Source organism: Bos indicus x Bos taurus, chromosome 8 (genome assembly GCF_003369695.1).
Source record: "Bos indicus x Bos taurus breed Angus x Brahman F1 hybrid chromosome 8, Bos_hybrid_MaternalHap_v2.0, whole genome shotgun sequence".
In the NCBI taxonomy this organism is placed as follows: domain Eukaryota; kingdom Metazoa; phylum Chordata; class Mammalia; order Artiodactyla; family Bovidae; genus Bos; species Bos indicus x Bos taurus.
In genome coordinates, this window is record NC_040083.1 from 59854829 (window position 1) to 59876377 (window position 21549).

At 49.6% G+C, this 21549-nt stretch overlaps 1 protein-coding gene and 1 pseudogene across 1 annotated transcript; both read right to left on the reverse strand.

Moving 5' to 3' along the window:
- Positions 1-8395: 8395 nt before the first annotated feature.
- On the reverse strand, positions 8396-9334 carry LOC113897838 (olfactory receptor 13J1-like). The gene has a single exon (XM_027550800.1). It carries the CDS (start codon positions 9332-9334, stop codon positions 8396-8398), a length of 939 nt encoding a protein of 312 aa, XP_027406601.1.
- Positions 9335-17190: 7856 nt separating this feature from the next.
- Positions 17191-18163, reverse strand: LOC113897449 (annotated as a pseudogene).
- Between the last annotated feature and the right edge of the window lie 3386 nt (positions 18164-21549).

Sequence of the window (21549 nt, forward strand, 5' to 3'; positions counted from 1 at the left end):
GACTGTCTGGTTTGCCCCATTCGTCTCACTCTACATCCGTCTCGTTCTCCCTCTTTTCCCATCTGCACCATGAAGGTGTTGGTTAAGCACCAATGGGCCTGGGAGCCAAGCAACATGGATGTATGACCTGGGGCAGGTCAGCCCCGCCTCTGGAACTCAGGTTCACCATCAGTATAATGAGAGAGTGGATGTCAGGTCTGTAAGCAAGCCCACTCAGTTCTGTCGTTCTGGTGTAACTTACAGAAGATTGGGTCCATTCTAATCTCCTAAGCTCTTCTCTCTTCTCCCCAGGCTGACCTAGGGGAGAAGAGAGAATAAATTGTTGTTTCTTGAGCTCTTTGAATCTGCAGTGTTCTTGGTTATTAAGAGGAAGCACGTTTTCTAGGTTATGACTTCATATGGCTGAATGATGCCCATAGGATTTCAGATTCATTCACTTACTGAGGATTTGACAGTGCCTACCCTGTGCAGGGTGTTTAGGTGCTGGGCTATAGCAGTAAGAAAACTAAGTGAACAAAAGATGCCACAATTATAACAAGTGCTGCTCCTCTTTCTCAAATTAAATGAGATGAGCTTGGGAAGGCAGATGGGTTTTGAATGATGGTCACCTCATTCCTTTGGGCATAAAGGTTGAACATTTCTACTGCATAGGATGTACAGCCTTATTCAGGTGTCTCTCCTTAAGATCAGAGACCATGCATTGATTTTTAAAAGAATATACAAGAACATAGTTATCCCAATAGAGCCACTGGTCACAACATTTAACTCTGGTCATAAAAGCCATTTGAGTCTCTTCTTGGCCTCCATATAGCTTTTTAGAATAAATGATATTGACAATAATATTACACAGGAGGGAAATGCAGGTTCTAATCTGGCAGAGGTGTCCTGGGTCACTGACCCACTCTATAAAGGGAGGGTGGGAAGCGGCCACAGTCTTTACCCAGGAGCCTCCATGTCTCTTCTGAGGTGGGCTCAGCCCCTTGGGAAATGCCAGTGTCTGGAGGGAGCCAAGTGTCACGTGTCAGATGGAAAGCTGTTTTGTGGCCCAGGTGACCCCCTGCTCTTAGGGATAAATAGGAGCTGATAGTGAACTTTAACTTGTCAGAAGATCAAATCATCCCTCCCTCCATCTCTTCACTCCTTGATGGACATGAGGCCAATGTCCTATGACAACGTTAGAGTCCTCTCTGTCCTTCAGCAATGGTTCCCTCCCTCTCATTCTTCCTGTAGAATTGCATCTATCGTTCATATCAGCCGGTGAGCTTACTCTTCCTAAATAAACCATGTCTGTCCCCAGAGCTATAACTTTGCCCAAGAAGTTCCCTTTTGAAGGCTTGTCCTCCCTCTCCTCCCCACTAGGGGGATGCTTCTTGTCCTCTTCAGAGCCCAGCTCCTCTCTCCTCCTCTCCCACCTGCCCCCTGCACAGTTGCCTGCTCCCTTCTTCCTCCCACAGCCCTTGGCCACCCTCCCCGTTCTTGTGCTGCACACCTGTCTCCTCTGTCACACCTGAGAGCAGACTCTGTCTACTTCATCCAGGCACCTCATACTGTGAATGCTTCCAAGGCCAGTCAGTCAACAGATAGTCAGTTCTAAAACCCAGCACTGCATGACAGCTTCATAACTAAGTATAGCTCTCCAATATTGACCAAGTCACTTGGCCTGTGAGCCTCAATTTCCTTTTTCAAAGTGGGGATACTGTGTAATCGAGATGAGACTCAATTTAAAAGTACCAGTAAAATAAAATAAAATAAAATAAAAGTACCAGTAAATCACCTAGCGGCAAGGCTTCAGGTCAGAGAGTGTGCCTTCAACCATGGCACCCGCTGGATCTGTGCTCCCCTCCTCCAAGACAAGACCTCCAGCATCTGTCAGGACTCCCTCTCTCCCCAGAGCTTGTGCTGGTTTTCCTTCCTCCAGCCTAAATCAGGGTGATATTGTTAAGGAAGTTTCTGGATCACATGGGGTAGGTGATTAATCTGGATCAGTCATTGACCGTAAATCTTACCCATGCAAACATTTGAAGGTAGGGATTCTCTTGCTGAAGTTTGGCAAACAGGTGAATAACTGCCTGAGTGTGATGGCTTATTAATTCGCACATCCAGGATATTATTATGGAGCACCTACTATGCACTGAGTGCTGGCGACACAGCAGAGGCTTATGTGCCTTCTTCCCTCGCAGTGTTTGCAGGCATCCCCTTTCTCTTGGTGACCTTGATCCTATTCCCTCCTCTCACTTGGCTTTAGAAACATCTAGATTCTCTTTAAGTCTGGAATGTAAAGACAGAGTAAAACTTGATGTCTGGAAAGCAGAAGTTAAAAGGGCAGGTCTCTCCTAGGTTATGACTTCATGTGGCTGGATTAAGTCCACAGCTTCATTTCAGATTCAAGTATAAGTCCTTTGTCTATGTCCAAGAGTCCTGATAACCTCCAATTCCGACACTGGACACAGGAGTGGGGGTGTTTCCAGGCAAGTAAATGGTAGGAAACCACCTAACTCTGCATTTCTCTCCCCAACTTGTCTCCATCAGAGAGACCAAGTGGGAATGGCATGGACATCGGAGGGCTTTGTCATCAGGCTCTGGCCTCCCCTCAACCCCGCCTCACCTCCTGCGCCTTCGGGCATGCCTCCCCACCTCAGCAGATCACACTCCCCATTGGTGGACAAACCCCACCGGCTCCTGTCCCCTCCCTCTTCTGCTTTCCTCAGGCTGGAGCACCTTTCTCTCTGTGGTCATCCTCCAAGGCTCAGCTCACACCCACCTCCTCCCTGGGGCTGCCCTCTCAGATGTCTCCACAGCACTGACCATCCTGACACCATGATGCTCACACAGTCATTAGCACGGTTTGTTGTGCGTGTCATTCTCTCTCACACAATAGACTGTGAGCCACGGAAATCACAGGGCTGTGTCCAATTTACCCCCAACCTCCCCAGCACCCCACACAGGAGCTGCCATTTAAGATCCTGTGCTTTCCTTCCGCTAAAATCCTGATCCCCGATTTCCTACCTTGAGATGACCCTCCTTCTCCTTCCCCCATGTGCACACACAGGATGTGATCACAAGGACGAGAGCTTTGGGGGTGCCATCTCCTCCATGCAAGAACAACTGCTCCCTCTCAAGAGCTAAATGAGGAGACAGGTGGGTTTCCTTACAATTGAAGCATCTGATCAGAACACATTCATGGAAATCAGGAATAGCTCATGAAGCTGTAGGCTTGTCACGCCAAAGAAATAAGACTCTGTGTAGAAAACACCATGCTGCCAGGTTACTGCCAGCTTGGACTGCAACATGGGCTCAGGCTGGCACCACAGACAGCAACTGTAGCTCTCTTGGTCCATCAAGATGAGCTGAGTTTTGGCTATTTTCAGAATGGATAACTAACAAGGACGTATTGTAAAACACATGGAATTGTACCCAATGTTACGTGCCAGCCTGGATGGTGGGGAGGGGTAGGGGGAGAATGGGTCCTTGTATCTGAATGACTGAGTCCCTTCCCTCTTCACCTGAAACTACCTCAATATTGTTCGTCAGCTATACCCCAATACAAAATAAAAAGCTTAAAGTTTAAAATCAAAAAGGTCTTACAGTGGGAAAAAAAAGTTGAGCAGCGTCTTGCTGCAGTAACACACAACCTCAGGATTTTAGTGACTTAGCAGGACAGAGGTTTAGTTTTCACCCTTCATATCCATTGCAGGTTTTCAGGGGGCTCGGTTCCAGGTTGTCATCCTTAGAGGCCCTGGCTCTACCCTCTGGGACGTCACCAGTTCTCACAGCTGGGGAAGAACACAGGAGAATCTCACACCAGCAGGTCACTGGTTCAACCCAGAAGCAACATGTGTCCCATCTGTCCACAGCCTGCTGCCCTGTGTATCCTACAAATGCCCAGAGGAGGACCAGACATGCTGCAGAGCATTTTGGTGCAATGGTGTTTTGCGATAGACTCAGGAAACCACTCTAGTATCTGTCTGACAGGTCTCTCATTCCATCATGTCCTGAAAAGTCAGGTTCACAGACAATCACTGTCTAACTCTCTCCCCACTTGTAGCCCTTCTGAGAGGCAAGGTGATGCCCTGGAAGGAGCCCTAGACTGGGAGTGAGGGGTCCAGGTTTGATTCTTGTTCTTGTTCCCATTCTGCTCTATGACCTTCGTTGAGTTTCTCCTTGTGTGAAATGGAATTATTCAATATGTGGTTTCTTACACTGTGTACCATCCCTTATATATTCCCTCATCGTTCTAGCAACTTCCAACCCAGATAAATATCATGTCAGTTTCATTGACTGGTAAATCTAGTTTGAACCATTTCATTCTTATTTTAAGCTTCAGACATGATTTTAAAACAAAGTTGAGGAGCACAAGAAGAAGCTGCTGTTAGAATGACCCAGAAATTCCCTCATCTGGTTTCCCGGATCACTCCACACTGTGATGGCAGAGATGGTGAGTGTGGGCTTTGGAGTCAGACCGCCAAGCCCAAGTCTGAGACCTGCCACTTGCTAATGGCTTTCTCAGTCTCAGCCTCCTTACCTGTAGGGATAAGAATAGTATTTCCTTGTGGGGGAATTTTGAGGATTCAGTGAAAGTTGTTAGCACAGATGTTTGCACAGGGTAAGTATTCAGCAAGTGAAGTGGATATTATGGTGTCACTTTGTTCCCTTCTCCAAGCAGGTATTCCGGTTTCTGTACGATTAAAGAAGATTTCAGGAGAATAGTCAACATGCTAGATGGATTTTCCTTGCCTCCTACCTGTTGTCCAGTGACATTAGGGCAGGCAGGTGGCTGGAGCAGCTGCCAGGTGAGGTGATCTGAGGCTTGGGAGAGCAGGGGGAGGGAGTGCTGAGTTCATTACCAGCAGACACACTGTGCTGGGTGAGCCAGGATCGAGGCCCCGAGCTCCCGAGGCTCAGCCTCCTGGTCCCCTGCCACGTAGGCATGTCTCCTGCTCCCTGCCTTCCGGGACTTGTAGTCCGTGCCCAATTTAAAGTTCAGACTCTGAAATGACATAAGTTTGCAGACTTGGCACAATGTGGCTTCAAAGACTCCAGGTTCCCTGTGCTGCCCCAGGAGGGCCTGGCTGGGTGAGGTGGGCACAGGAGAGACACTGGACAGGAATCTGAAGACTGGGTCTCACTGCAGCCCTACCGCTTTACCTGAATCTTAGGGGCTATGAAGTGGGGTGTCTCCTGGAAGGAGTGCTGTGGGAACCTGTGCTCATGAAAGATTGTTGTTATAGTTTAGTCGCTAAGTTGTATCTGACTCTTTTGTGTCCTCGTGGACTGTAGCCCACCAGGCTACTCTGTCCATGGGTTTTCCTACACAGAAATACTGGAGTTGCCATTCCCTTCTCCAGGGGATCTTCCCACCCAAGGATCAAAACTGTGTCTCCTGCACTGGCAGGCAGGTTCTTTACCACTGAGCCACCAGGGAAGGTTAAGGAAAGGGAATTGCTGTACAGGGTGAGGCCCTGGGCCCCTGTGACGGATGTGAAGTCAGTGATCGCGCTGGGTGTGTGATTTTCTGCAGGTTCCCTTTCATGTTTCCCTTCCCGTGCCTTTCTCTTTCCTTCACAAGAAACGATGACAACTTGACAGAGCTTAGGACTAAAAACAGCCTTAAATAATGTGGCAGCTATTGCACATTTTCTGAATAAACTGTGATATGTCTCTGGGAATATCTTTTTGTCAACAACACAGGTCGAAATAAAACATTGGAAGACTGTCACCGCTTGTTTTCTAACTGCTGAGGAACGGGACCATCTTGCCACTCCGTGGATGCCCACAGACAAGCTCCCCCCAGCCCTCCCACCATCTCCTGCCTACTCTTCTTCCTTATCTCTCAGGGCGTCTCTCAGGGTGATGCGAATTCCACCCAAAAAACCCAGAAACTCAAGCACCAAACCACAGTCTTCTCCTTCCTCAGCCACCTCTGCCATCAGCCTGATGTCCCAGGACATCAACTCCATGCTCTCTGCCTGACCGCCCACCTGGCTCAGGCCCCATCCGTGCTTCCTCACTTCCTGCCCTCAGGCATGGGTACTTCTCCTCTGTGCTCTATCTGGAGCCACATGATCTTCCATTTCTCAAAAACAATACTATCTTTTAAGTTCTAAGTCATGTTCATTTTAGAAGTATTGAACAAGGCTGGAAAGAATAATTCAGAAAGCAATATTAATCTGTAAATCCATCACCTTTAGGAAATAATTGTAAGTTAATATTTTGTCCTAATTTTCCAGGAATTTCTATATACATACTTGTTCATATATCCTTAAGAAAATATCATTAAAAAATTGAGATTATATTGAGTACAAAGTTACTTGTTCCATCTTTTTTATGTTAATTACAGTGTGAGCATTTCCCGTCATCAATTATTCTTCAAAAAATAAGACTTACAATGGCTGGGTCACAGTCCATCATTGGGCTCCACCAGAATTTATTTACACATTCTGCCCCAGTTGGACATTATGAGTCTTAGAATTTTTTTTACCAAAAATACCTCTGTGATTAATGACATATAGATAGATAAATAGACAAATCTTTGTACCTGTAACAATTTTCTCTGAGTAATTCCTAAAAGTAGAGGTGTTCGGTCAAAGGGTGTGAAGTTTTCAAGTCTCTTGACTGATACCCACAACTTACTTGGCAGGAAGCTCATATAAATTTATTCACACCCTCACCAGCTGTGTATGATATTACCTGCTTCACCGCACTATAGTTAGCGATATATGTCAGAAAAATTCTTTGCAGTTTCATGGGTGAAGTATGGTGTCTAATCAGTGACCCTGCTAAAAGGAAGTGTGATTGTAAACTCCCGTCCCCACAGCATAAAGTCCAAACTCCTGTCATGGCATCAAAGGCCTAGCAGAACATCTCTGCAGAAGCTTCGCCCGGGCTTGGTCAGCTGTGGGCTGCGGGCTGCGCTGCTCTCCTCTGTGCCTCTGTTCTGACCAGCAGAGGAAGCAGGAAGACAGACTGGAGGGTACCTGAGGGCTCAGAGAAGCACTGTGCTTACCTACAGGGCACAGGAGAGCTGGCCTGCTGCTCGGCGGCCGAGCTCTCCCATCACACAAGATGGTACCACTGAGGCCAGAGGAGGCAGGGAATGGAGATGCTATCAAGCCTGAGTCCGTTTCCTCTGTGTGTTCAAACCTGGGAAGAGGCTGAGCTCCAGGAAGAGGTGGAAATGGCAGGGTCTTAGTAGGTGGGTTGAGGACGGGTGAAGCAGAGTCTCCCCAAGGCCACATGAAGCCTGGACGCTCGGCAGGGAGGCAGTGGAGCGGCTGCTGCTAAAGCGACAGAGGAAGCCAGACCCTCCGCTGCTCCGGTGACCAGCGTCCCAGGGCCTGGGCTGGGCTGGAAATCGTGGAGGCTGGGCCTCGGCACTGCCTCTGCTGTGAGCTCCCCAGGTGCTAGACTGTGCCTGTCATCTGTGAACTTCATCTCAGCTCTGCTCAGATTTGGGGAGGACCCCAGGCTCTGCCCTACATTGATGTATTTTCTGTTTATTTGAGAAACCGGTGTGGGCTTGGGGTTGGGCAGGGCCAGACCTTGGGACAGAGTGAAATCCGGTATTACTGGCTCTTAGAGCAACACTGAAATAAAGCAGGAGGAGCACAGTGAGAGGTGCAGAGTGGGGAGGCTTCCTGGAGGAGGTGTCATTCAAGATGGGCCTTGAGGTGGGGGAGGGGTAAATCAGGAGTTGGGGATTAACAGATTTACAGTACTCTATATAAAATAGGAAAACAACAAGGACCTCATGTGTAGCGTAGGGAATTACATTTTCAAAATAAAAAGATGGGCCTCGAGGATCAGACAGTCCTTTTACAAATGGAGCTGTGTGCTGGCTGGGGGCTGCCTTGTGGGAAGAACCAAGAAGGGCACAGAGTCGGGCATTGCTGGGCTCACGAGGCTCTTGCCGGGTTGGTGTGTGCAGCTGACAGGAGGGAGTCTGTGGGGCACAGGGCGGGGAAGGGGATTGGTCATGTCCAGCAGGGCCAAGCTGCAGGGGTCCTGAATGCCCCCAGTAAAGCCCTTTCACTTCATCCTCAGAGCTCTGGGGGAGCTCTGAGCTATTCAGAGGTTCCATTCAAGAGAAAGACATGATCAAATATACTTTTCCGATATATCCCTCTGGATGACGCTTGGAGGATAGATTGGCTGGAACAAGACTGAAATCTTGAGGCCAGCAGGGAGGCTGGTGTGAAGATGCGGGGAGTGGTGCTGAGAGCTGGCCCAGGGCTCTGCCTGGGGAAGGAACAAAGGCGGAATTGTGAGCTCGGATCAGTGGGAGGTGGTGCTGCCTTTCTGGGTTGAAGATTCCAGACCCCCAACCCTGTGCCCTATCCATCCTCTCTGTAGGCGAAGGCAGACCTGAGCTTCTAACCTGCAGGAGCCCTGGTCTCCCTCACCTGGAGGTCTGTATCCTGCCCCACACCTTCCTGGCGGCCTCCTTCACCTCCTTGTTCCTCAGGCTGTAGATGACGGGGTTCAGCATGGGTGTGACCACAGCATAGAGGACCGTGAAGACCTCGTCAGAGATACGGGCCTCCTTGCTCTTGGGTTTCATGTACATGAAGATGACGGTGCCATAGAAAAGCATCACCACGGCCAGGTGTGCTGAGCAAGTAGAGAAGGCTTTGCGGCGCCCGGCAGCTGAGGGTACCCTCAGGGTGGTGGCCAGGATAAGCGTGTAGGACAGGCAGATGAAGGCCAGGGGCACGGGCAGCAGCAAGATGGCACCCACCAGCAGGAAGACCTCACTGATGGACGTGTCACCACAGGCCAGCTTCAGGACTGCCAGGATCTCGCAGGTGAAGTGACTGACCACACGGTGGCCGCAGAAGGGCAGCCTCATGGCGATGACTGTCTCAGTCACTGACTTGAAGAGACAGAGGACCCAGGCGGTTCCCGCCAGCAACCAGCAGAGCCTGTGGCTCATCAACACGGGGTACCTAAGTGGCCAGCAGATGGCCAGGTAGCGATCATAGGCCATGATGGTGAGCAGCAGACACTCTGTGGAGCCTGTAGACAGACTCAGACACATCTGGAGTGCACAGCCAAGAAAGGAGATGGTCTTCTGGGCTGACAGGAGGTGGACAAGCATCAGGGGCACAAAAGTGGATGTGTAGCAGATGTCCAGGATGGAGAGGTTGCCCAGGAAGAAGTACATGGGTGTGTGCAGGCGGGCATCCAGCACGCTGACTGCCACGATGCCTGTGTTCCCCAGCAGGGTCACCAGGTACATGGCTGAGCACAGAGGGAAGAGCAGGTGCTCCAGGGCAGGGTAACCTGAAAATCCTTTCAGGAAGAACTCAGAGACCTCTGTGCTATTGACTCGCTCCATATCACAGAGCTCTGGAGGGATGCATGGCTGGGAGGCCGGGAAAGAGGGTGCAGGGTTTATGGGTGAAGCGTATTGCTAGGGCCATTTTGAGCCCTGACACATTTTCTCTCTGAAACTCTGGGCAGTCCCCATACTTCTTGCAGTTCTCAATAGTTCCACGTAAAAAAGAGGAATGAGGTAGGTCAGAATTTCTCTAAGAGAGTGTTAATGGAAATGTGGGCAATCTGAAAAAGCAATTTGAAACAACATTGGATTAATCAAAAGCAAATAATTGACTGCGGAACTTCTCAGAGTCGTTAACACACCACTGTGATTGTGACTTTCTGAAAGTGATGCAGAGAGTAGGTAGTTCCCAAACTTATTTGACCATAGATTCTCCTTTTACAGAGCACCCGTTAACCTTCTGCAAATAAGTATTCTAGCAGCATAGTTTCGGGAACAATGGGCTGGATGGAAGGTCCTCAAATCTTAGAAGCACCTGTAAAGATCGCATGAGAATCACCTGGAAAGTTTGTGAAAGCACAGTGTCTATCTTATTCAGTCTGAGTGATGCTGTTATGTTGGTCAGGGGACCACACTTTGAGAATCACTGGGCTAGATGGTCTCTGAGGGTCCTCCTGGCTTTCAGGAAGCCTTGAATTGTATCACACTGTTCCCACGGATGAAGATGCCTGTCTCATTTATCTCCCAGCCTGCAAAACTCTGACTTGCCTCTGCAGTCAGCTCTGGTCTCCATGCATGAAGCACACATGCTTTGTATTGGAGGGGCTCCTGGCCTCTGAGCCTATTAGGGGCTCCTGGTCTCTGAGCCTATTAGGGGCTCGTCCACCTGTGAGCCCATAGGTCCTGCTTCATCAGCTACTGGGGACTGACCATCAGAATTGATCTTCACCATATTCATTGGAAGGACTGATGCTGAAACTGAAGCTTCAATACTTTGAACACCTGATGCAAAGAGCTAACTCATTAGCAAAGATCCTGATCCTGGGAAAGATTGAAGGCGGGATGAGAAGGGGAAGACAGAGGATGAGATGGTGGATGGTAGCACTGACTCAAGAGACACGAGTTTGAGCAAGCTCTGGGAGTTGATGATGGACAGAGAAGCCTGGCATGCTGCAGTTCATGGGGTCGCAAAGAGTTGGACACGACTGAGCAACTGAACTGACTACTGATTTGTTTTTGAGTGAAAGTTTGATGGGCCTTTCAGCCTGCCTCTTATTTTGTCTTAACCTTAGCCAGGGCTGCTTGGGCTTCATGAACTCCTAGGCATCAAATTGCAATAAGCTCTGAGAGATTAATCCATTGGAGCTCCCACTGTGCAGGTAGGGAAACCGAGGCTGCACAGTGGGTTCCTGGCAAGATGAGTCTAGAATCCTGTTCTCCTAACAGCATGACAGCTACACTGAGCTCACAGCAGATGTTTGCTTCTGTTAAACCCCAAATATTGGTTGTTCTTTCATCACCCTAGATGGACATCTTTCTCCTAAGTGTCTCCCCCTACTCCTAATCTTCTCACCAGCTAAGGAGCAGGACTTAAATTTTCCCTAGTGTTTTGGGCTCTTGGAACCTGTGGGACACACTGTCCAAGCCTGGTCTGGGCTGGGCACCAGTCCTCTCAATGCCACCCTTGCGGGAGACAGTTTCCTTCTGTTAGTCCTACCATGTTTATTCCTTTCAGAATCGAGACGGGACTGAGTTCCTATCACACCCCAGACAGGGTGCTAGGCATTAGCGGAAGGAATGAGAACACATGGGCCTCCAGGCCAGGAAGTCTCAACCATTCCCTGATAATAATCCTCTCCAGTTCCTAGCTGAGCCTCATCCTGCTTCTGTTGGCATGCCTCTAGTGACAGGAAGGTTACTCCCTTAGACACACTTTTCTTTTTGCTGTCAGGCCACTCAGCGGGTCACGAAATCCTTCCTGATGTGGACTCTCTGTGGGTCTCCCTGGGCCTCCAGCATCCAGTCAGGCCAGGCTGGGGCCCCTGTGGACTCTGCCCTCACATGCACAGATGTGGGGTCCTGAGCTTTGCGTGCTGCCTTGGGGGCGGAGTGGCCTTTCTGCAGCAAAGAGAGCACTGGACCTGTGGCCAGAGCTTCAGAGGACCAGGCAGGGCAGAGGAGGTGTGTGGAGACCAGGCAGGGGCCCTGGACGTATCACGGGAGAAGCAGCAGCCCTGCAGTTGGGGAGCAATCTCTGCCTGGGATGAACCATGAGCACAAAGAAAGCTCAGACCCCTGACATGGTGAGCAGACCTGCTCAGTGCTTAATCTGCCTTCCGGCCCGAGTGCTGAGAACCTGAGAATCTGAGCCGCTCAGCCTTCTCTCCTGGACTGGGTGCCAAGAAGAGCCGGGAGGAGGGATGTGGCTGCAGGCTGTGGGACTCTGCTTCCCAGAGCTGGGCCAGGGAGCTTCGTTTGCAGAGCCCACAGTGTCTTACAGTGTATCTTCTGGCCAAATGCTATCTGAAAACCAGTCCACTTCCCTTGGGGAGCCTCCCTTTTTCCTCTCCCAGCCCACCTGAGTCCTCTGTTCTGTATGCATCATGGCCGTGTGTGTGCACCCGGAGGATGGTGCTCACCTTTCTCACTGGCTGCCAGCCTGTTGCTTAGCCCCACCAGCCCACATGGAGGTCTCCCACTCCCCTCCTCACTCAGATTCTGAAGGCCAAGCTGAAGCCCCCAGCTTGGCCACAGCCAACTTCTTCCTGTCCCATTGCCACTTCCTGAGGCTAAGACACATTGGGAGTGAGCAGCTGGCTGCTCAGTCCGAGTGGTTCCTAGCCTGGATGACACCTGTCTGAACTGGGAGGGGGCTTGCAGATCAGCAAGACTACCCCTTCTTATGTATGGGAGAAATGAAACTCAAAGAAGGAAGGGGCTTGCCCAGTGCTGCACAGTGAGTTAGAGGGGAAACCAGGGCTGCAGGAGTTCCCTGGGGCTCCTGATCCCAGCCCTTTCCTTTGCCCCATGTCATCATTTTTTACTTACCTTCAGCCTCTTCCAGATCCATGAGCCTTGTTTCCTGGAAGATGTTTCTGAGACCAGGAACCTTCACTGGCTGTAATCAGGAGAAAACAGGTCCAAGAAGCAGGTCTGAGCCTCCTCTGTCCAAGGAACCTCAGTGGACAGGACCCGGAGTTTCACATTACTGGAGCTTTCCAAACTAAGAAGACACACCTAGGCTGTCGTAGAGTTTAGTGAAGTGTTTGCAATGTGATACAGTGAAGTGGAGCTCTTAGAACTTGGGAGAAGTAGACCAAGCACTTAGAATTCAGCGCGTTTTCTGCAGTTTATCAGGCTTTATAGAACTAGGAAATTCTGGTGGGCTCAAGGCTGAGCAGGGTGCCCAGTGGTTCACTGTCAGCAGCCAGGGACTGCCCGCCCGAGGAGTTCCCAGCCCCAGGCTGGCTGACAGCCTCCTGGGGAGCAAGGACGTTTCAGAGCTTCCTGAACCTGGGGACTGCACCATCCCCAAGGCAATTTAGAGGCAGAAGGGGAAATTCACCCAGCTTAGAAATTTTGGGATACTTCAGGGATGATGTCCCAAAGACCCAATTACACAGAGTCTACTTAGAGATCTTAATTGGTGTACAAAAGTTGGAGGAGGTGGCTCAGGGCCAGGACTCCACCTTCACAGGTCAGTCCTCAGTGTGGGCCATCAACATTTACAGGATCAATAAATGAATGGATGGATGGATGCAGAATTAAGTCAATGTATAGGCCACTCTTGGTGAATACATTTAAAGACATTGGGGTGACTGAATGAACAATTGATAGGCAGTTTCACCTTTAAGGGAATCTCTGTCCCCATTAACAGTCACACTCAATTTCCACTCAAGCTTCTTCTGGCCATCAGCTCAGTTCAGTCACTCAGTCGTGTCTGACTCTTTGCAACCCCAAGAATTGCAGCATGCCAGGCCTCCCTGTCCATCACCAACTCCTGGAGTTCACTCAAACTCATGTCCATTCATTGGTGATGCCATCCAATCATCTCATCCTCTGTCTTCCCCTTCTCCTCCTGCCTCCAATCTTTCCCAGCCTCAGCATCTTTCCCAATGAGTCAGTTCTTCGCATCAGGTGTCCAGAATATTGGAGCTTCAGGTTCAGTATCAGTCCTTCCAATGAATATTCAGGGTTGATTGCCTTTCGGATTGATTGGTTTGATCTCCTTGCTGTCCAAGGGACTCTCATGAGTCTTCTCTACCGGAGTCCAGCCCCAGTGGATCCAGGGAATTCAAAGGGGAGATGGCTTCGGCGATCAGGATATGATAGAATTAAAGATATAAAGAGTGGTTAAATAAGGATAGCTCAGTGAGAAAAGTCAGTGGAGAAAAGAGGCTGAATAACTTGGTTTACGTGGAAACCCAATAAAATTCCAAGACAAGGAATTTGTGTCACCTACCTAGGCCGCAGGCATCCTCCCGTTCTCCCAAAGGAGAGGAGACACTAAGGACTCCCTTGTCAGATCTTAGAAGCCCAGGCAAATTAGTAGGGTTGACGAGCCTCCACGTTCCAGATGGAAATTCAGCCAGAGGTGAGAGAAAGAACGACATGGGGAGATGAAACTTTGGTGAACAAGCCCGCACTTTATTTTCCAAAGTAGTTTTTATACCTTAAGTTATGCATAGAAGATAATGCGGGAAGGGGTAGAGTCAGCAGTAAGCCAGGCTTTCTTCCTGAAAACTTATAATATGCAAAAGTTTAGGTGATTTACATCACCTTCTGGCCAGGAGGCCTGTTAACATTTTACGACCCTTTCTTCAGAAAACTTATTTTTCTCTAAAGGTGATTATTCTAAAGTCAGGCGCCACCCTCCGAAAGCATTAGATAAAGTTGCATTCCTATAGGGCAAAGGTGTGGTGGGCTATAACAAGAAAAGAATTAACTCAAGGGCCCAAGGTTACAAACATTAAAGCTACTACTTACATTCCTATACACCAATTATATTAATCAATACACTCCCAGGGACACAGTAGGTAAGGGATATGGAAACTTAGCAGCAAACTTTGGCCCAATAATTGAAAAACCCTTACACCAATACAATTTCAAATCAATCTTTTAACAGCTCATAGGAATCTGTATTTAGACAGTTTAGAACATCTCATGCTTCTTACGGTTGGGAGGCTGTGAACAATCACATGTGGCCGGAAGAACCTGTTCAGGCAGGCTAGAGGACTTCCAAAGGAGTTTGTAGGTTGAAACACTCTTGTCATGCCCAGGAACTTTATTAACCGGAGCTGTAAGTTAACTCTTTTTCAGAGAGAGGTGGTGGGGGACAGCCCCCGTAAAGTCAGAGGTGTAGGTGAGAGCACAAAGCAGTAAAGTAGGCAGACTCTGATTTTGGGGGTAGATGCTCGAGAATTTCCAGGGGGATTCCTGAGGCTCGATCCCGCCTTTGCATATGCCGAGCCTCCTTCCTCATGACCTTTGCCATGGGTGGAGTTCCTCACGCTGGCTCCCGGCACTTCTCCAACACCACAGTTCAAAAGCATCAATTCTTCGGTGATCAGCTTTCTTTATGGCACAACTCTCACATCCATACATGACTACTGGAAAAACCACAGCTTTGACTAGACAAACCTTTGTCGGCAAAGTAATATGTCTGCTTTGTAATATGCTGTCTAGGTTTCTCATACTTTTTCTTTCAAGTAGCCAAGTGTCTTTGAATTTCATGCCTGTGGTCACCATATACAGTGATTTTTAGAGCCCAAGAAAATAGTCTGTCACTGTTTCCATTGTTTCCTCATCTGTTTGCCATGAAGTGATTGAACTGGATGCCATGATCTTTGTTTTTTGAATGTTGAATTTTAAACCAGCTTTTTCACTCTTCTCTTTCACCTTCATCAAGAGGCTCTTTAGTTCCTCTTCAATTTCTGCCAATAGGGTGGTGTCATCTGCGTATTTGAGTGACAGTTCAATAACCTTCTGTTGGGAAAGCTCTGTGGAGCTACAGAGACAAGCCCCTAAAGAGTCCTGCCTTCGAGGCACCCACATTGTTATGAAACATTGTGGACACAAAGCAGAAGGGCTTCAGTTCAGTTCAGTCCTTCAGTTGTGTCTGAATCTTTGTGACCCCATGTACTGCAGCATGCCAGGCCTCCCTGTCCATCACCAACTCCCGGAGTTTACTCAAACTCATGCCCATTGAGTTGGTGATGCCATCCAACAATCTCATCCTCTGTTGTCCCCTTGTCCTCCTGCCTTCAATTTTCCCAGCATCAGGGTCTTTTCAAATGTCAGGTCTTTGCATCAGGTGGCCAAAGTATTGGAGTTTCAGCTTCAATATCTGTCAGTAGGGTTTAGATAGCAAACAAAATGTGCCAACAAAGTGTGGTGGGACACAAAGGAGAGAGCCCCTTTAAAAAGCTAGGAAAGGCTGTGTTCAAGTGATGGAGTCTAAGGTGGCTTGAAAAAAAGCCCCAGATCTCCCCAGGGAACAGCATGAACAACATACAGAGATGTGCGGAGTACCGACAGTGTGGAGAGGGGTTTGTGGTGTGCAGGGGTGAGTAGAACATTGGGCTCACAAAGCGGGGGCTGTTTTCTGGAGGCCCAAGGACTCAGCTGAAGAATGTGGTCTTCCTTCTGTGGTAGGGGGAGGCATCATAGGTTCTTGGGTGGTGAATCAGCCAGGATCTGGCCAAAGTAGCAGGACCAGTGTGTGATGTAAGGCTTTGTTGTGGAGAACAGAGCTGTCATTTGTGGGAGCTGCAGGAGAAGCCTGTGCCATGCTCGGCCTCTGTGCTTGGTGGCTTGCTCTCGGGTGGCATGAAGGGGCAGGTGAGGACAGACCAGTGCTCAAGAGAACATGGTGGAACTCATGTCTGGCCCTCACTGCCTTCGACTCAGTGACACTGGTGACCCGCAGGAGGACCTGGCACTCTCTGCATTGAGCTCCCTTCGCTCCGGCCTCACAGCAGCTGCAGGTGGCCTGGCAGGAGCCCAAGGGGCTGCACTGACAGCAAGTGAGGGCTCCACCACCTCAGCACGGCCTTGCCTCTGCCTTTCCATCTCTTCCAGATTCTCTCGTGCTCAACCTGAACCCAGAACCTGAGAGCAGAGTAAGCTCTTGGAGGGCCGGTGGAAACCTAGCTGGATACTCCAGTCCAGAGTCACACAAGCCAGCTAACCAGTGCTCCCTGGGTTGATTAACCGGGAAGCAGCCAGTGAGGCACAGCTGGCCAGAGAATGGAAGCTCTAGAAATCTCTAGTAGCTCCTGGGTTGGCTGTAGGGTAGTGGCATTGTCACCAGGCTCTTCAGGATTCCTTAGTCTTACCCATCCCTCCAGAAGTGGGGTAAGTGGGCATCCCCAGGCCTTGGTGTCTGCTCTGGCCTGTGCCCTGAATGATTGGCCAAGGAGGTAGAAGTGGAAGCACCAGGTCATTTCTGAGTGGGAGCTGAAAGAATCCACATAGGCTTTGTCATCTTCTCTTCTTCTTTTGCCATTTGACCAGTAGTGTGCATAAGGCAGATGCTTTATCATCTTGAGGCCCACAGGATGAAAAAGATGAAGTAGACCCCCATTCAACCTCTGATGGACCTGGAGATTGAGCAAGAAAAAGAACCTTTGTGTTTTTAAGCCTCTGCAATTTTGAAGTCACACCACAGTATAACTAGTTCCCCAGGTGGTGCTAGTGGTAAAGAATCCCCCTGACAATACAGGAGACATAAGAGACCTTGGTTCGATACCTGGGTCGGGAAGATCCCCTGGAAGAGGACCTGGCAAACTACTCTAGTATTCTTGCCTGAAGAATGCCATGGACAAAGAAGCCTGGAAGACTAGAGTCCATAGGTTCCCAAAGATTTGGACAGGACTAAAGTGACTTAGCACACACACACCTGCCTGATGGACTTAGAGAACAACAGGAAAGTGGGATATTTTCCTGGAGAGGAGATCTCCCCTCAGCAGAGCTACGGCAGCAGCTTTCATCTCTGCATTCCTTAGGCTGTAGATGATGGGGTTAAGCGATGGGGTCACGACCCCGTAGAACAATGCAAGAAGCTTATCCAAGTAGAGGTCCTTGGCCTTGGGCTTGAAATACATGAAGGAGATAGTCCCATAGAAATCACCACCACTGTGAGGTGGGCAGAGCAGGTAGAGAAGGCTTTGTGCCGGCCGGCAGCAGAGGGCACCCTCAGGAGGGCAGTGAGGATGAACACGTAGGACAGGAAGATGAGCAGCAGTGGGGGCAGTGTCACAACAGCTGAAGACACCGTTAATATCAGTGCATTGAGAGAGATGTCCCCACAGGCTAGTTTCAGCACTGCCAAGTTCTCACAGAAGAAGGGATTGATGATATTGTGGCCACAGAAGGGGAGGCTCCAGGTGAGATTGGAATGGAGAAGGGAGTTGGCAAAGCCTTCCCCCCAGCTCAGTGCCACCATCCACATGCTCGTGTGCCAGCTCATGAGCTCTGAGTAGCAAAGCAGCTGGCAGATGGCCACGTACCAGTCATGCACCATCATGGCCAGGAGCACGCACTCCATGGAGCCCAGCGCCAGGGTAGGGTACATCTGCAGGGCACAGCCAGGGAAGGAGATGGTGCTTTGGGTTTCCAAGAAGTTGACCATTATGAGAGGCATGAAAGAGAATGTGCCACAGATGTCCATGAGGCCAGGTTGCTGAGGAAGAAGTACATGGGGGTGTGCAGGTGGGGGTCCAGCATGTTCAGCCCGATGAGGAGGGCGTTCCCCAGCACGTTCATGGAGTAGATGCCCAGGCAGAGTAAAAACAGGACCATCTCTAGGTTGTGGTGGTTGTGTAGCCCCAGCAGGGCAAAGTCTGTCACGACCGTCTGGTTTGCCCCATTCGTCTCACTCTTCATCCGTCTCATTGTCTTTCTTTTCCCATCTGCACCATGAAGGTTTGGATGAAAGCACCAGTGGGCCTGGGAGCCAAGCAACATGGATGTGTGACCTGGGGCGGGTCAGCCCTGCCTCTGGAACTCAGTTTCACCATCGGTACAATGAGAGAGTGGACTTCAGGTCTGCAAGCCAGCCCCCTCAGTTCTGTAGTTCTGGTGTAAGTTACAGGAGACAGGGTCCATTATAATCACCTAGGCTCTTCTCTCTTCTCCCCAGGCTGCCCTAGGGGAGACAAGAGAATAAATTCTTGTTTCTTGAGCTCCTTTTGAATCTGCAGTACTCTTGGTTATTAAGAGGAAGCACGTTTTCTAGGTTATGATTTCATGTGGCTGAATGATGCCCATAGGATTTCAGATTCATTCAGTTACTGAGGATTTGTTGAGTGCCTACCCTGTGCAGGGTGTTTAGGTGCTGGGCTATATCAGTAAGAAAACTATGTGGACAAGAGATGCCGCATTTGTAACAAGCGCTGCTCCTCTTTCTCAAATTAAGTGGGATGAGCTTGGGAAGGCACGTGGGTGATGAGTGATGGTCACCTCATTCCTTTGGGCATAAAGGTTGAACATTTCTACTGCATAGGGTGGCCAAGGGCTGTGGGAGGAAGAAGGGAGCAGGCAACTGTGCAGGGGGCAGGTGGGAGACAAGGAGAGAGGAGCTGGGCTCTGAAGAGAAGAAGCATCCCCCTAGTGGGGAGTAGAGGGAGGACAAGCCTTCAAAAGGGAACTTCTTGGGCAAAGGTATAGCTCTGGGGACAGACATGGTTTATTGAGGAAGAGTAAGCTCACCGGCTGATATGAACGATAGATGCAATTCTACAGGAAGAATGAGAGGGAGGGAACCATTGCTGAATGACAGAGAGGACCCTCAGGTGTCTTTTCAGGACTTATTCAGGTGTCTCTCCTTAAGATCAGAGACCATGAATTGAATTTTAAAAGAATATACAAGAACATACTTATCCCAATAGAGTCACTGGTCACAATATTTAACTCTCGACATAGAAGAAAATTGAGTCTCCTCTTGGCCTCCATATAGCTTTTTAGAATAAATGATATTGACAATAATATTTCACAGGAGGGAAATGCAGGTTCTAATCTGGCAGAGGTGTCCTGGGTCACTGACCCACTCTATAAGGGGAAGGTGGGAAGCGGCCACATCTTTGCCCAGGAGCCTCAATGTCTCTTCTGAGGTGGGCTCAGCCCCTTGGGAAATGCCAGTGTCTGGAGGGAGCCAAGTGTCAAGTGTCAGATGGACAGCTGTCTTGTGGCCCAGGTGACCCCCTGCTCTTAGGGATAAATAGGAGCTGATAGTGAACTTCCCTCCCTCCATCTCTTCACTCCTTGATGGACGTGAGGCCAGTGCCCCATGACAACATTAGAGTCCTCTCTGTCCTTCAGCAATGGTTCCCTCCCTCTCATTCTTCCTGTAGAATTGTATCTATCGTTCATATCAGCCGGTGAGCTTACTCTTCCTCAATAAACCATGTCTGTCCCCAGAGCTATAACTTTGCCCAAGAAGTTCCATTTTGAAGGCTTGTCCTCCCTCTCCTCCCCACTAGGGGGATGCTTCTTGTCCTCTTCAGAGCCCCGCTCCTCTCTCCTCGTCTCCCACCTGCCCCCTGCACAGTTGCCTGCTCCCTTCTTCCTCCCACAGCCCTTGGCCACCCTCCGTGTTCTTATGTTGCACACCTGTCTCCTCTGTCACACCTGAGAGCAGACTCTGTCTACTTCGTCCAGGCGCCTCATACTGTGAATGCTTCCAAGGCCAGTCAGTCAACAGATCGTCAGTTCAAAAACCCAGCACTGCTTCACAGCTTCATAACTAAGTATGCTGCTACTGCTGCTAAGTCGCTTCAGTCGTGTCCGACTCTGTGGGACCCCATAGACGGCAGCCCACGAGGCTCCCCCATCCCTGGGATTTTCCAGGGAAGAACATTGGAGTGGGTTGCCATTGCCTTCTCCAATGCAGGAAAGTGAAAAGTGAAAGTGAAGTCGCTGAGTCTTGTCTGACTCTTAGCAATCCCATGGACTGCAGCCCACCAGGCTCCTCCGTCCATGGGATTTTCCAGGCAAGAGTACTGGATTGGGATGCCATTGCCTTCTCTGATAATTAAGAATAGCTCTGCAATATCGACCAAGTCACTTGGCCTGTGAGACTCAATTTCCTCTTGAAAAGTGGGGATTCTGTGTAGTCCAGATGAGACTCACATTAAAAAGTACCAGTAAATCACCTAGCGGCAAGGCTTCAGGTCAGAGACTGTGCCTTCAACCATGGCACCTGCTGGATCTGTGCTCCCCTCCTCCCAGAAAAGACCTCCAGCATCTGTCAGGACTCCCTCTCTCCCCAGAGCTTGTGCTGGTTCTCCCTCCTCCAGCCTAAATCAGGGTGATATTGTTAAGGAAGTTTCTGGATCATATGGGGTAGGTGATTAATCTGGGTCAGTCATTGACCATAAATCTTACCCATGCAAACACTTGAAGGTAGGGATTCTTTTGCTGAAGTTTGGCAAACAGGTGAATAACTGCCTGAGTGTGATGGCTTATTAAGTCGCACATCCAGGATATTAATATGGTGCACCTACTATGCACTGAGTGCTGGCAACACAGCAGAGGCTTATGTGCCTTCTTCCCTCGCAGTGTTTGCAGGCACCCTCTTTTTCTTCAGGTGACCTTGATCCTATTCCCTCCTCTCACTTGGCTTTAGAAACATCTAGATTCTCTTTGAGTCTGGAATGTAAAGACAGAGTAAAACTTGATGTCTGGAAAGCAGAAGTTAAAAGGGCAGGTCTCTCCTAGGTTATGACTTCATGTGGCTGGATTAAGTCCACAGCTTCATTTCAGATTCAAGTATAAGGCCTTTGTCTATGTCCAAGAGTCCTGATAACCTCCAATTCTGACACTGGACACAGGAGTGGGGGTGTTTTCAGGCAAGTAAATGGTAGGAAACCACCTAACTCTGCATTTCTCTCCCCAAACTTGTCTCCATCAGAGAGACCAAGTGGGAATGGCATGGACATCGGAGGGCTTTGTCATCAGGCTCTGGCCTCCCCTCAACCCGCCTCACCTCCTGTACCTTCAGCATGCCTCCCCACCTCAGCAGACCACACTCTCCAATGGTGGACAAACCCCACCGGCTCCTGTCCCCTCCCTCTTCTGCTTTCCTCAGGCCGGAGCACCTTTCTCTCTGTACTCATCCTCCAAGGCTCAGCTCACACCCACCTCCTCCCTGGGGCTGACCTTCGTTGAGTTTCTCCTCGTGTGAAATGGAATTATCCAGTGTGGTTTCTTAGACTCTGTACCATCCCTGAAATATTCCCTCATCTTTCTAGCAACTTCCAACCCAGGTAAAT